General features: G+C 46.0%; 1 protein-coding gene across 18 annotated transcripts in view; it reads right to left on the reverse strand.

Annotated features, from left to right (window-relative positions):
- The window catches only part of GPHN (gephyrin), a 572,379-nt gene that overhangs the window by 128,603 nt on the left and 429,266 nt on the right, over positions 1 to 14,510 (reverse strand). Inside the window, exon 10 of one of the 18 annotated variants that reach the window (XM_039533339.1) lies at positions 14,365 to 14,436. The exons of the other annotated variants lie outside the window; for them this stretch is intronic. Coding sequence (XP_039389273.1) covers positions 14,365 to 14,436 — 72 coding nt within the window. The remainder of the gene's footprint in view (positions 1 to 14,364; positions 14,437 to 14,510) is intronic. 18 annotated transcript variants of the gene reach the window in all.

Consider the following 14,510-nt stretch of genomic DNA (forward strand, 5'->3'; position numbering starts at 1 on the left):
ACCTCATGAGCACAGAGTAACAGAACATCTTTTGAGAAGGTTGGTGCCATTTGCCTAAGATGATACCTTTGGGTTTTGCAGTTTTATATGCTCCCTTGATTTCTATGTTCACTAATTTTCCCTCCCTTCCTCCCTCTTTTCTCTCTCTGTGTGCGTGTGTATGTCACAAGATTTTAAGTGTTGGGAGTTGTCTCCAGGTCTTGTGGCTCAGTCCCTGAGCATATATGAAGGGAAATTAGATGCCAATACTTCAGACCTGACAGCTACCATGGTGAGTGACTATTAACATGGTCAACCCAATAGTCCCTTCTAGACTGACAAATTACTGATTGCAAGAAAACTAGATTGTAAGCAGTTTGGGGCAAGGACTGTTATTTACCATACGTTTGTACAGTGCTTTGAGCTACAGTGTCCCAACCTGGTTGAGGCCTCTAGGTGCTAATGAAATAAAAATGATCAAAACTAACTATTCTTGTTTAGTTCAAATGGTAGAGGGCTTTGTTTTTGGGGTTAAAGATCTCACTTTCTATGTATGGTTGAGCTGATAAACGTGATGTCAGTACATACTGAACCAGAGGATTCATTTATCAGTATATTATAGAGTCTGGTTTAATCCTAGGATGATGTCCCAGTGGATTAAGCTAGTGACTAAGGCTTTTGTACTGTAATGAGCTTTATGCGGGCACAACGGTCCACTCATGTGGAGCTCACAGAATATTGAGGCCTGTGCTTCTACTAATTATGGCTTTACAACATGAGATAGAGCGAATTCTCTTCTTAGGAATTCTCAAAGGCTCTTTGTAAAATATATAATGATGGCTGCTTTGGCTCTAGATTAACTCAATATGGTGTACAAGATCAAGTCTATCTCCCTGGTCTTCATTAACTTCCTTAATTTACTGTAAGAATTTTTCAGCTTCCCTTGCTTACACCTTACCTCTCTGCCACTCCAAAAAGAATGTGAAGTAAAAGGAGCAAATTTTATACCATCACTTTTCTGACTGTAACTTCAATTTAAAGTATTTTCCTTTTCAGGTTTTACTAAATTGATAGGATCCCTTTAACATATACAAGCTTTACCCTGAAGCAGATGTGAAAAGTAGTGAAAAATAAAGTGTGTTTTGGAGATAAGATGACCTCAGACAGTCTTTGGGGAAATAAGCAGGGCCCTTTTAATGTAAAGATAAACAAACTTTTTTTTTTTAAATGCATTTCGTTAGAGGAACCCAACTCATGACTTTGCATTACTGGACATTTCTTGTTGAGGGAAACTTGCTTAACTGATAGAAAACAGAAGAATTAACTGTATAAGGAGCAAGGAAAGAAATATGTTTAATGAAACAGTCAGTGGTTGTGACACCTGCTTGTGAAAATCTCAGGAAAAGATAAAGACTGCAATATAGTGTAACTGTACATGTTAGCCTCCATTAGTAGCAATGAACTTTAGAAATCCTTAAAGTAATTCATATGTAAAGAGACAATTATTAATCAGAGTGCAACAGCCATTTCTGAATAGCCTTTCAATTACTCAAGTTTCAGCTATACTACTGAGCACAAGGTAAAATGGTTAGAAAGGCTGACAAAAGTGTCTTGCAGTCTGAGCATTTCTGTGTCCATCATGTGAACAGTCTCATTATAAATTAATGGGTAATTAAATAAGTTTTCTTTATATAAGCTTAGATCATATGTAAGTAATAGTTGCTTGGTTGTTCTTTACACCATGGTGGTCTCAGACTGACATGGTGATACTGAAACCATGCTAGACATGGTTGCAGAGTGAGCATGCAGAATCTATCCCCAAAGTGTTTTCTCATTTGTGCACAGTACAAGGCAAAATAAAATAAAATAAAAAAACCCCTCAAACAAGGGTGATAGGTGAGCATGTTGACTGCGTGATAAAACGCGTGCAAAGTATACCTCAGAAACACTATAGGTGGATGAGCACGAAGGGAGTCGAGCCTGGTTGTGCAGCGGGGAAAAGAAAACATTGTTAAAAAGGAAATGGTGGCACAGTAAGGGTCTCAGAAGGTTTCTGTATACGTGGTTCCAGCACTGAGACATTAGAAGGGGGTTCATTTAGTTTCTGAGACCAGAGACTTCTGTGTAAGAATATCCCATAATTTAGTCATTTAAGGTGGAAGCTTCTTTAAAAATATTGTAAAATAATGGTTATAAACTAACAGTGAATTTGAAGTAAGGATTCAATCTTTCCTCCTCCAGAGAGGTGGTAATGTGATAATACCCTCATTAGGATATTCTGGAATGAGGTTTTCCAAATATCTCTCATTTAATCCTATAGGTTTTATTCTAGCTCTGCAAAGCTCACAGTGTGGAACACATTAGAGACTCTCTCCTTTACTGTATAGCCTACTGATGTCATTTGGTTAGGTGCACAGTGCCATTTTTTGATACCATCCACTCCTCCAAAGAATGGGAGATCATTACCATTCGCAAAAGCTATGTCAGTAAAAATAAAATGCAGAAAGAGTCTCAGTTTATTCATAGGAAATGTGGTTTTCCTAGTAATTTGAATCTCAACCCCCCTTCCCAGATGGTAAATATTTCATTTTTCAGATACAGCATAAGAATTCCAAGGGCTACATTCTGTTCTTCCTTACACACCATGTCTTTGGTCATCAGTTAATTTGAATTTCAAGAAGTGTTGCAATGTAGATTTCCCATCAAGTTATGCCAAGAACTGGATGTAAAGATCCAAAACAGTCAAATAAATTAAAAAAATCAAAGAAAGAAGAGAAGGTGGCTTCTACAAGTGAGTTAAAAATATCCTGTTTTGACTTTTATGAAAACCTAGATAAATGAGTGGCCTGATTTTCAGAAGAGCAGAGCATCCAAAAAGTCAATTGATTTCAATAGAATCAGTAAGTGTTTCGCACCTGTTAAAAATCAGACCAGACACATTAAAGATGAGAACTTCTGTGTATGCTACTTGTTCTCATGGAGCACTTGCTGACTTAGGTAGCTTGATGGAGTGAACTGGGAATACAACTCCAATGTGTAAGTAACATGGTGGCTTTCTTCAATATTAGGCATGTAGATCTCATAATTCCATTTACTTTTTTCTTCATCAAAACTATAAAATTCCAGAAAAATCCCACCCTTCATGCTTAGCCATGTTCCCTTATGCCTTGATTACAGAATTCTACAGAGCTGCTCATGAATCTTCTCATGAGCTGCTAGAAATATTTAAAAATTCTGTCCAAACCAATTTTGCTAGCATTCTGCATATCATGTATTTCCCTTGCTCTTCCTACATTCTATTACTAAAGAAATCCATATGGTTAAGGAATATTTTAAGTGTGCATGTCTGCCTGACACTTATTACCTTCACCTGATGTAATAATTCTTTATGACAACATGGAGCAGCAGATTGTTTTGGAAAATGATTATGTCACAAAAAGAAAATAATGACTTCAGATGAATACAAACAGCAGAAGATGCACCCTGAAGATGCAAAACATTCTTCTTCCTACATCCTCTTTTTGCAAAATAATTAGTCAAGAAACAAGTAAAACAGGATACAAAGCAAGATTGTTTCTAAAAGGATTATTTTTCAAAGTTTTCCATGAGAGGTTGAGTGTCTTTTCATTTAATTATAAAGCATGGTATTTGGTTATTCATACAGCTTTTGATGAGTCACAGTCAAGATTTCAATATATATTTTCCAGTCATAGTTTCCATATTTTGGTTTTGGAGGGTAGGGAGAAAGAAGATCCATTAGCTTCAGCTTAGTAAGTGACGATCCAGAGAACGCAGTATTAAAAAGTAACTTCATAGCAGCAGCTTTTCAAACATCAGAAATTAAATAAACAGGAATAGCAGAATGAGGGGTTTTCGAAGTTTACTCATCAGGGCTGGAAAAGATCTCCTGGATCATCCTATCTACTCTATTCCCCATACTACTGCAGGAGTTACAGTTGCATAGAGTCCAAGGCCAGGAGGGACCATTGTGATCATTTAGTCTGACTTCCTGTATAACACAGGCCATAGAAATTCCCCTCATCTCTATACTAAACCAGTGTGTGCTTTATTTAGTCTCTTCTTAAACATCTCTTGTGAGGTGGCCTCCCTTGTCAAATTATCCTATGGCTTAATTCTCCTCACTCAGATATTTTTTCATCAATATATAATTTAAATTTATGCCTTAGCTTCAGGCTCTTATTCCTGCTGATATTTAATCATATTAAAGCATTCCTTATTCTTGCGTTATAACTTTTAAAATATTTACAGGCAGCCAGTAATATTCCCTGTTCTAAAATGTATATGTTAACTTCCCTTAATCTCATTTTATGCACAATTTTTTCATCATTTTATTCAACCATGTTTAGATTTCCTTTAATTTACCTGTGTCATTTTCTTACAATGATGAGCTCTAAATTGTACATAGTGCTCCAAGTGTGGCCTTACTATGGCTTTATGGAAAAAAACTTATTATCTCCCTGCTCTCACATGATCCTCCATATACACATTCCAGTATAACTTCTGCTTTTTTTTTGGAACAGGATCACACTGTGAGCTCATGTGTAATTTGCTGCACACTGATAAACTTCTGGATCCTTTCTGCATCACTGCTCTCTGACTAACCACATCCCATTTTGAACTTATGACTTGTACTAGTATTCTCTTAGGGCATTACTCTGCATTATCTAAATGATATTTCAACCCATTTCTCCATTTTTCTTTAAACTCTCTTGATCATTCAGTAATTTCTCTCTAAAATCAGTAGTGCTTTCAATCCCCTCCTAATTTGGTGTCATCTGTAAATTTGAATGATGGACCTTTATGCATCTCCTTCTGGTTAAAGGGAGGAACTCTCCTCATTTCACATGACACCAAACAGCCCCTGCAAATTACTTGAGGTGAAGCTACCCAGGGTGTACTAAGAATTGAGCTTTGTTATATCACAAACACTCAAATAAGGGGCTAAATCTTCAGTTGCTGAAAACTGGCATAGTTTCAGACTTTAACTAAGCTGTGCCCACTTACAGCAGCTAAAGACATGACTCAATGGCTGCATTAGTAACTTGCCATGAGCCTGATGCATAATATACATATTGCATCTGCTCTAGTCTTTATTAATAAGACACAGTCAAAAGGGACTGAATGACCCATAAGTATAATCCTTCATCATAATCAAAGGCGGCAGCTTACTCAGATCAAGATGAAACACTGCATGTTGGGGCCCCAAGCCCTCATGGGCTACCATTCTATAGGAAAGATTTTTACAGCAGTCCAGGCTTCATTATAGAACATCCATGGGCGATATTTGGCCTCCATGATGCATTTGGGCAACTCCTACCTTGATCCAAAAAAAGGGAATCTTTGAAATGAAATCCATGTTTGTCTAACCTGCACACAGAGGCTGATGGACACATTGTTTCAGGAAATTGTGTATGCAGAATTTCCATGTATTTTCAGATTCAGTATCTCCTTACAGAATTTAAATGTTATCAGTATTTTTCTGAGGAATTTAAACAAATTAAAATAAAATTCTAGCCTGTGTTACAAAGAAAACCTAAATACAAATTGATGCAGTGCTCTTTCTGAGTCTGCATGAATTGTCTGAGCCACCTCAGGCTATCAATTCTGAAAATTAATCATGAGCTTTAAAATAACACTGCTGTTAACTATTTCACTGTCGATCATTTGAGTAGCCAATGTGCTTTTATCCAGTGTAGCTGGATTCATCTGAAAGAACAAAAATAAGGCTGAAAATTTCAAAGTTGGAAATGACTAACTATTCTATGAAATATATAATTTTATTTAAAGAGAAGAGAGAAGATCTAAAGGTAACTGGAATATCTCCAGATGAAGAGAAAAAGACGGTTACTCACCGTTGTAACTGTTGTTCTTCGAGATGTGTTGCTCCTATCCATTCCAGTTAGGTGTGCGCGCCGTGCGTGCACGGCTCTTCGGAAGATTTTTACCCTAGCAACTCCGGCGGGCCGGCTGGGCGCCCCCTGGAGTGGCGCCGCTATAGCGCTAGATATATACCCCAGCCGGCCCGTCCGCTCCTCAGTTCCTTCTTGCCGGCTACTCCGACAGTGGGGAAGGAGGGCGGGTCTGGAATGGATAGGAGCAACACATCTCGAAGAACAACAGTTACAACAGTGAGTAACTGTCTTTTCTTCTTCGAGTGATTGCTCCTATGCATTCCAGTTAGGTGATTCCCAAGCCTTACCTAGGCGGTGGGGTCGGAGTGAGACGTGGCAGAGTGTAAGACTGCTGAGCCGAAGGCTGCATCGTCTCTGGATTGCTGCACCAACGCGTAGTGGGTAGCGAAGGTGTGGACAGAAGACCAGGTGGCCGCTCTACAGATATCCTGGATGGGTACATGGGCCAGAAAGGCGGCAGACGAGGCTTGCGCTCTTGTAGAGTGAGCGGTGAGGCGGCTAGCTGGCACACGAGCAAGCTCGTAACATGTCTGGATACAAGATGTTACCCAGGAGGAAATCCTCTGAGAGGAGACCGGCTCGCCTTTCATGCGATCAGCAACCGCTACGAACAGCTGGGGCGAATGCCGGAAGGGCTTCGTCCGCTCTATATAAAAAGCGAGGGCTCTGCGGACGTCCAGGGTGTGAAGCTGTTGCTCAAGACTTGAGGCGTGTGGCTTCGGGAAAAAGACCGGAAAGAAAATGTCCTGGTTTAGGTGGAAGGCCGACACCACCTTAGGGAAGAAGGCCAGGTGTGGTCGAAGCTGCACCTTGTCGCCGTGGAAGACGGTATACGGTGGACCAACCGTTAAGGCACGGAGCTCGGAAACTCATCTCGCTGAAGTTATAGCGACGAGAAAGGCCGCTTTCCATGAGAGATAGAGCAGGGAACACGTGGCCAAGGGCTCGAAGGGGGCTCCCATCAGCTTGGCCAGAACTAGGTTCAAATCCCAGGACGAGGCAGGACGCCGTACCGGCGGGTACAAGCGGTCTAGGCCCTTAAGGAAGCGGGAAACCATCTGGTTGGAAAAAATGGACCGTCCTCCTATGGATGGACGAAAGGCGGACACGGCTGCCAGGTGTACCTTCAAGGAGGAGACCGCGAGTCCTTGTTCCTTAAGGGACCAGAGGTATTCCAGGATCGTAGGAATAGGGACCAGGAAAGGATTAAGGCCTCTCTGATCGCACCAGAGCGTGAAACGTTTCCATTTCGTGAGGTAGGTTGAGCGAGTGGAAGGCTTTCTGCTTTCCATCAGGACTTGCTGCACCGCCGCCGAACAGTCACGCTCCGCGTGGGTCAACCACGCAGGTACCAAGCTGTAAGATGGAGGGACTGTAGGTCCGGGTGGCGGAGCCTGCTGAAGTCCTGCGTTATGAGGTCCGGCCATAAGGGAAGGGGAATGGGATCCCGAACTGAGAGCTCGAGCAGCAGAGTGTACCAGTGCTGCTGTGGCCAGGCCGGAGCGACGAGTATGAGGCAGGCCCTGTCCCTCCGAAGCTTGAGAAGCACCCGGTGTACGAGTGGGAATGGAGGGAAGGCATACGTCCAGGAGCAGAGGAATGCGTCCGACAGGGAGCCTTGGGAGCGACCCTGGTAAGAACAAAACTGGTGGCACTTCCTGTTCTCCTTGGAGGCAAACAGGTCTATCTGGGGAAACCCCCACCTTCGGAAAATTGTGTGCACCACATCTGGACGAAGGGACCACTCGTGGGAGAGGAACGACCTGCTGGGATGGTCGGCCAGCGTGTTCTGCACTCCTGGAAGAAAGGACGCTGCCAGGTGAATCGAGTGGGTTACGCAGAAGTCCCACAGGAGCATCGCTTCCGTGCAAAGCAGGGAGGAGCGAGCCCCGCCCTGCTTGTTGACATAAAACATCGCCGTCGTGTTGTCCGTGAACACCGCCACACAGCGTCCTTGAAGATGGGCGTGGAATGTCTGACATGCCAATCGGATCGCTCGCAGCTCCCTGACGTTGATATGTAGGGAGAGCTCTCGGGGCAACCAGAGACCCTGGGTGTGTAGGTTACCAAGGTGTGCCCCCCATCCCAATGCCGAGGCATCCGTGGTCAGGGTGACGGATGGGCGAGGAGGGCGGAACGGGATTCCTGCACACACGACCTCTGGGTCCAGCCACCAGCTGAGCGAAGCGAGGATTGGTTTCGTGACCGTGACCACCATGTCCAGGGGGTCGCAGTGCGGACGGTACACCGACGCAAGCCAAGTTTGAAACGGGCGAAGGCGCAGCCTCGCGTACGTGGTCACGAACGTGCAGGACGCCATGTGGCCCAAGAGGCGTAGGCAGGACCGAACCGTTGTTGTGGAAAAGGATTGCAGGTCCCGGATGATGGAGACCATCGTCTGGTGCCGGGGTCGAGGGAGGCAGTCCCTGGCCAAACTGGAGTCCAGGACCGCTCCGATGAACTCCACCCTTTGTGATGGAGCTAAAGTGGACTTCTCGGCATTTATCAGAAGGCCCAGGCACTGAAACAGGGCTAGGATCTCGGCTATTTGACTTGCTACCAGCTGTCGGGATGGCCCACGAACCAGCCAGTCGTCGAGATACGGGTACACGTGCATGCGACGACGGCGGAGGGCTGCGGCAACCACTGCCATGCACTTGGTGAAGACCCTCGGCGCGGTGGAAAGGCCGAAGGGTAGCACCGCAAACAGGTAGTGCGCGTTGTTGACTACGAACCGCAGGTAGCGTCGATGGGGAGGGTAAATCGTGATATGGAAGTACGCGTCCTTCATATCGAGGGCGGCAAACCAGTCTCCCGGATCCAGGGAGGGAATGATGGTCCCCAGGGTTACCATGCGAAACTTGAGCTTGAGCAGGTATCTGTTGAGCTCTCGGAGGTCTAGTATAGGTCGGAGACCTCCCTTCGCCTTGGGGATTAGGAAATATCGGGAATAAAAACCCCTGCCTCGCATGTCGTTTGGCACCTCCCTCTATGGCACCCAAGCTCAACAGAGACTCGACCTCTTGTAAGAGGAATTGCTCGTGAGAGGGGTCCCTGAAGAGGGATGGGGAGGGGGTGAAACAAACTGAAGGCAGTAACCAAACTCGACCGTATGAAGTACCCAGTTGTCCGTTGTTATTTGGGACCACGCCGGGAGGAAGTGGGAAAGACGGTTGCAAAATAACGGGGAAGGATCCGGTAAATAGCCTGATGGGCCGTCCTCGGGCGTCCCATCAAAATGCCTGCTTAGGCCCTTGAGGGGCTTTGGAGGGCGCCTGGGACTGGTTACGCCGGTTGCCCGATGGTCTACGGCAGTTTAGGCGGCCTCTGCGCCCATTATCAGGCCATGCCCTGGCCTAAGTAAATTGCCGGTACGGCTGCTGCCGGAACGACCTCCGCTGGGTAGCCAGTGTGTGCATACCCAGGGTGTGGATGGCGATTCTACCACCTTTGAGGGTCTGAATCCTCGAGTCCGTTTTCTCGGAAAAGAGACTCAGTGTCAAAAGGGAGGTCTTGCAGGGTGTACTGGACCTCTGGCGGCAAGGTGGAGGACTGCAACCAGGCGATTTGTCTCATGGTCACTCCCAAGGCCAGAGTTCTGGCTCCTGAGTCTGCTGAGTCCAGAGCAGCCTGGAGGGAGGACCGGGAGGCTTTCTTGCCCTCCTCAAGGAGGGCTGAGAATTCCTGTCAGGAGGCTGTTGGGATCAGCTCCGTAAATTTGGAAAGGGACACCAAAGTGTCATAGGTGTAACGACCAAGGAGAGCCAGCTGATTTGCAATCCGGAGCTGGAGACCACCGGCCGAATAGACCTTCCGGCCCAACAGATCCATTCTCCGTGCGTCTTTGGATTTTGGCGCTGGAGCGGGTTGCCCATGTCTCTCCCGGTCATTCACGGACTGCACTACGAGGGAGTCCGGAGTTGGGTGCGTATAAAGGTATTCGTACCCGCTGGGAGGGACCGAGTACTTGCGTTCCACCCCTCGAGCGGTGGGAGGGACGGACGCCGGCAACTGCCAGATGGTAGTGGCATTTTTCTGGATGGTCCGAATAAAGGGTAGGGCCACCCGCAACGGGGCCTCAGCTCCAAGCACCCTGGTCACCGGGTCGTCATCCTCAGCGACCTCTTCAACGGGGAGGTCAATAGCCTGTGCCACCCGTCGAAGAAGGTCCTGGTGGGCCCGCAAGTCAATCGGTGGGGGGTCCGATGTAGATGCCCCCGCCACCGCCTCATCCGGCGACGAAGACAAGGACAGGCCCTGGACCATGGCTTCTGGAGGTGGTTCCTCCAGGGGGTGGGAAGCCGCCGCAGCTACGGGATGCTCTGCCGCTACAGGTGGCGGTGGAGCCTCAACCGGTGGTGACGGAGGAGGCCTGCTGACCGAGGCTTCCGGCACCCTGCATTCGGAGCCCCTGGGTCGCTGAGGGAAGGAGAGCCCTTGAGCCTCGTGGTAGGCCCAGGGGGCCCAAAAGCCCCACTGCTGCGGTCCGTGGTCTTGCCCTTGGGGGTCAGCCCGGAGATCTCCACCGCTGTCCGCCAGGGAGGCGACCGAGGGTTGGCGAGAAGGCCATGGGGGGGCAGAGGCGCTCAGGGACTGTGCCGTCGATGCCGCCGGTCTGTCCCTGGACGGTGCCGGGGATCAGTGCCGGTCGTGACGGTGCCGGGAGCGAGAGCGGGACCATCGACCGTGCCGGTGCCGTGAGGTCGACCGCAACCTCGACCGATGTCGGTGGAAGCGGCTTCGTGAGTTGCGGTGCCGGGAACGGTACCGGGATCCGGACCTCCTTCGGTACCAGGATCGTCTCCGGGAGTGTGACCGGTACCGCGATGCGGAGCGGTACCGGGACTGTGACCGGCGCCGAGACGGGGAGCGGTACCGGGATGGTGATCGGTGCCGGGATCTGGATCGGCGCGAAGGCGACCGTCTCCGGGATCGGGATCGGGACCGGGACCTGGAATGCCTTCTATCCCGTCTGTCAGGGGAAGGTGGCCTCATCATAGCCGGCTTGCCCACTGACTGTACAGCCTGCACCGGCGGTGCCGGGGGCCGGAGGCTCGGTGCCTCTGTGAGCTCTATGAGCTCTCTCGCCGTCGAGAAAGTCTCGGGCGTCGACGGGAGAGGCAGCTCGACCGCGGTTTGCACCGGGGAGCAGGGCGGTACCGGACTCAATGGCTCTTGCGGCACCGGAGTCGACGGTACCGTGCCCGGTCTGTGCACCCCCACAATAGGTGCCGGAGGCGGCTGGGCGAGCGGTCCCGGTGCAGGAGGCTTGGAGGCCGTCTGCGCCGCCTTCCGCTTCTTCGTCGGAGAGAGGGAACGGTGCCGGGACGCTGGTGCCGGCTGTAGAGTTTTAACAGTCTCGGTGCCGGACCGGCTCGGGACTGCTGGTGCGCTGCGTGCCGAGGAGGACTTTGGAGCCGCTTGGGTTGGCCCTGCAGGGCTAAGTGCCGACTCCATGAGGAGCTGCTTCAATCTCGAGTCTCTCTCCTTCCTAGTTCTCGGCTTGAATGCCGTGCAAATTGGGCACTTATCTGGTCGATGGGACTCTCTGAGGCAGCACAGGCAGGAGTCGTGAGGGTCACCAATCGGCATGTGCCGCTGGCAAGCCGAACAGGGCTTAAAGCCCGGTGCCTTGGGCATGAGCCCGCACCGGTTGTGGAAAAAGAGGGGCTAGCCCCCCTAATTCCCCTTAATACACTAACTAACTAAATTATTTAACTATCTTAACTAACTATATACACTTATACAAGGAGATAAACTAGGGTTGTGGAGGTCAATGGAGCACTCCACTGTTCCAACGGCCGTCACGAGCGGTAAGAAGGAACTGAGGAGCAGACGGGCCGGCTGGGGTATATATCTAGCGCTATAGTGGTGCCACTCCAGGGGGCGCCCAGCCGGCCCGCCGGAGTTGCTAGGGTAAAAATCTTCCGAAGAGCCGTGCACACACCTAATTGGAATGCATAGGAGCAATCACTCGAAGAAGAATGGGAAGATATCTGATTGATGATCTCAAGGGGGAAAAGAGAGATCTCAATTCAGGATAACTTTTTTTTTTAAAAGAAAAGATATGACTGATTATATAAAACATCATTTTTTAATTAAAACTAACCAATAAATATACAAATGTGTTTAATTTGCTAGTATTTGCATTTATGTTTTGAGTTCATATGCTTTAAAAATATCTGGCAGATTTCCCAACAATTTCAGCAGAATCTGGAGGAAAAAATTCCACAGAATCTGGCAAAGTTTACTACAGATTTCCAGTGGATCTATCAATGTGAAAGACATGTATTTGAAAATCATTATTAATCAAAGGTTCCACCTTAATAGAGTACAGAACTGTGCAATAGCAAGGCCTCTTAGTGAGAAATTAATGCTAGCAGCTACTACCTATTCCCTGTCCCATACCAGTCAATACGTTTGCTCCATCATAGTCATGTGAGCAACTTTTATTTAAATCCCTTTCCAGAAACAGGGTGGAAAATATGAAAATTAATTTGAAAGTGCACTTATAAACTATTCCCTCACAATTTTCTTTTCAGGTGCACAGCATTTACTGAAGGTTTATGCCACTATATGGTCTAAGCACTGACACTGGTCTCTTCTCCCTCAGAAAGTTGCCTCATGCAAAGCATCCATTATTATGACACTCATCAGCATATATAATTAAGGTGGGGAAACTGGCTGCAGATTTTGCCTATTTAATATCTTTCTTGCCAATGATCTCAGTCATTAGAGGAAATTTAGGGGCATCTGTGGCATCTACAGTACATATCTGGGATCAGACTCTGTCCTACCTACTCATCTAAAATAATTGCCCTTCAAATGGTACAGGTCATGATGTGACAGGTAATATGGCATGGAAGAAGAGGGCAACTTAATATTAATCAGTCTCCCAATCTTGAGTTATCTACTCAATCAATTCTCGAGATATCTACGGTTACTGCAGACACATATTTTCACTTTGCACTTGTCCTTGTATGGCATTTTGTGGGCGGATGTATAGTCAAGTACAACTTTTGGTAGTATTCATTTTCAATATGCACTTTTTGCTAGCTATATGTTCACCCACTAATACTGTGGATTTGGGATTGAGAATCCTAAAATAAAAGAACCATCCTCTGCCCTGATAAGACCTAAGAAGTTCAATGTTTCACCAAATTAAAAAAAAATTTGCATGTGCACAATTAGACTGGCTGCTTAGAAATGTATGCCAGTGAAATGACATGAGATGCAAAGTGCTCATCAAACCGATTTTACAGAAAGCTGCTGCCAATCAGCAGCTCAATATCCTTGCATCTCACTTGCTCAGGGACTTGACAATGAGCAGGGATTATCTTTATGTCTGATATTTAGCTGAAAATTGAAATGTTCAGATATACCAAAAGTAATAGGTAAAATGATCAGTCTGAAGCTCTCCCTTCTCTTTCACAGCACCATATTGGATTTTGATAACTGTAAAGCCAGCTGCCTCAGTGTATGGGGGAGACAAACCAGGACAAGGATCTACATATGATGTTTTGCGAAGAAGACTCATGCAACTAGTCTTTTTGCATAAACAAAGACATAATTTGCTATGCCTGTCATGCTCATGTTCTTTCCTTATTTTCATACAATATTGCATGGTGCAATTTGCCCTTCAAATTCTATCATAAAGTCAAGAGGCAGGTCTGAAAATGTCAAGGCGACTTCTCTTTTAGGAATAAGGTACTGTCTGTAATGCTCTACTGGATACTTTGTTGTAGATTTCTTACAGAGGTGTCATGAATTACATCCTGGACACTAATCCTTACTTCATATGATTTTTTGCATTCTAAATTTTTTTTTTTTAATTAGAACACAAATATGATAAAAATCTCAGAAGGTGCTGCACGTTTGTTTATTAAAAGTATTCTACTAACTCAAAAGAAACTGTGAAATTTGATTAGCTGCGCATTCAGCATTAAAATTTCTATTTTTTTTCTTTAGCTCAAATGAGGGCCCAAGAATCTCAAGGACAGAACTATATCTGAGCCAATGCATCTGGATTATCTTAAACCAGCCCATAGTTTTCAATTCAACTACAGCTTTTTTTAGATATATGGCTGCCCTTCAAATAGGGGATACTTACTGGATTTAATTTAACTATAATGTTCAGGAATGACCTACAAATACAAATTTGATTTTGGAAAGGGAGTTTTTGTAGTTGTTTAATCATTTGCTGCCATTAATACCCACCAGAATATGGTCAAAATTAATTAAAAAGGCACTAGGGTTTTCTTTTAAACAAACCCAATAGATACGTTAGAATTCTCTCATACATTACAATGAAACCCCAGCTAGAAAAGAAAGAAACACATAGGGAGAAAGAGAGAGAAAGGAAAAAGATGGAGATGAGAGGACAAAACCAGTCAGATTTGGTTACCAACCAGCGGAAATTTAAAAATAAATATATCACCGAGTGAAATCGTACATTTACTCGGAGAGAGCATCCTTTGACATTGCCTTCTAGGTGATCTCTGAGCTCCTCCAGCTTTCGATGGAGCTACATGTAAACATCAGAAAATGAATTGAAAAAGCAATCTGTTCTCTTTTCACTTTTTTCTTTTTTCTTTCTTT

This window comes from Mauremys reevesii, linkage group 4, assembly GCF_016161935.1.
Source record: "Mauremys reevesii isolate NIE-2019 linkage group 4, ASM1616193v1, whole genome shotgun sequence".
NCBI classification, from domain to species: domain Eukaryota; kingdom Metazoa; phylum Chordata; order Testudines; family Geoemydidae; genus Mauremys; species Mauremys reevesii.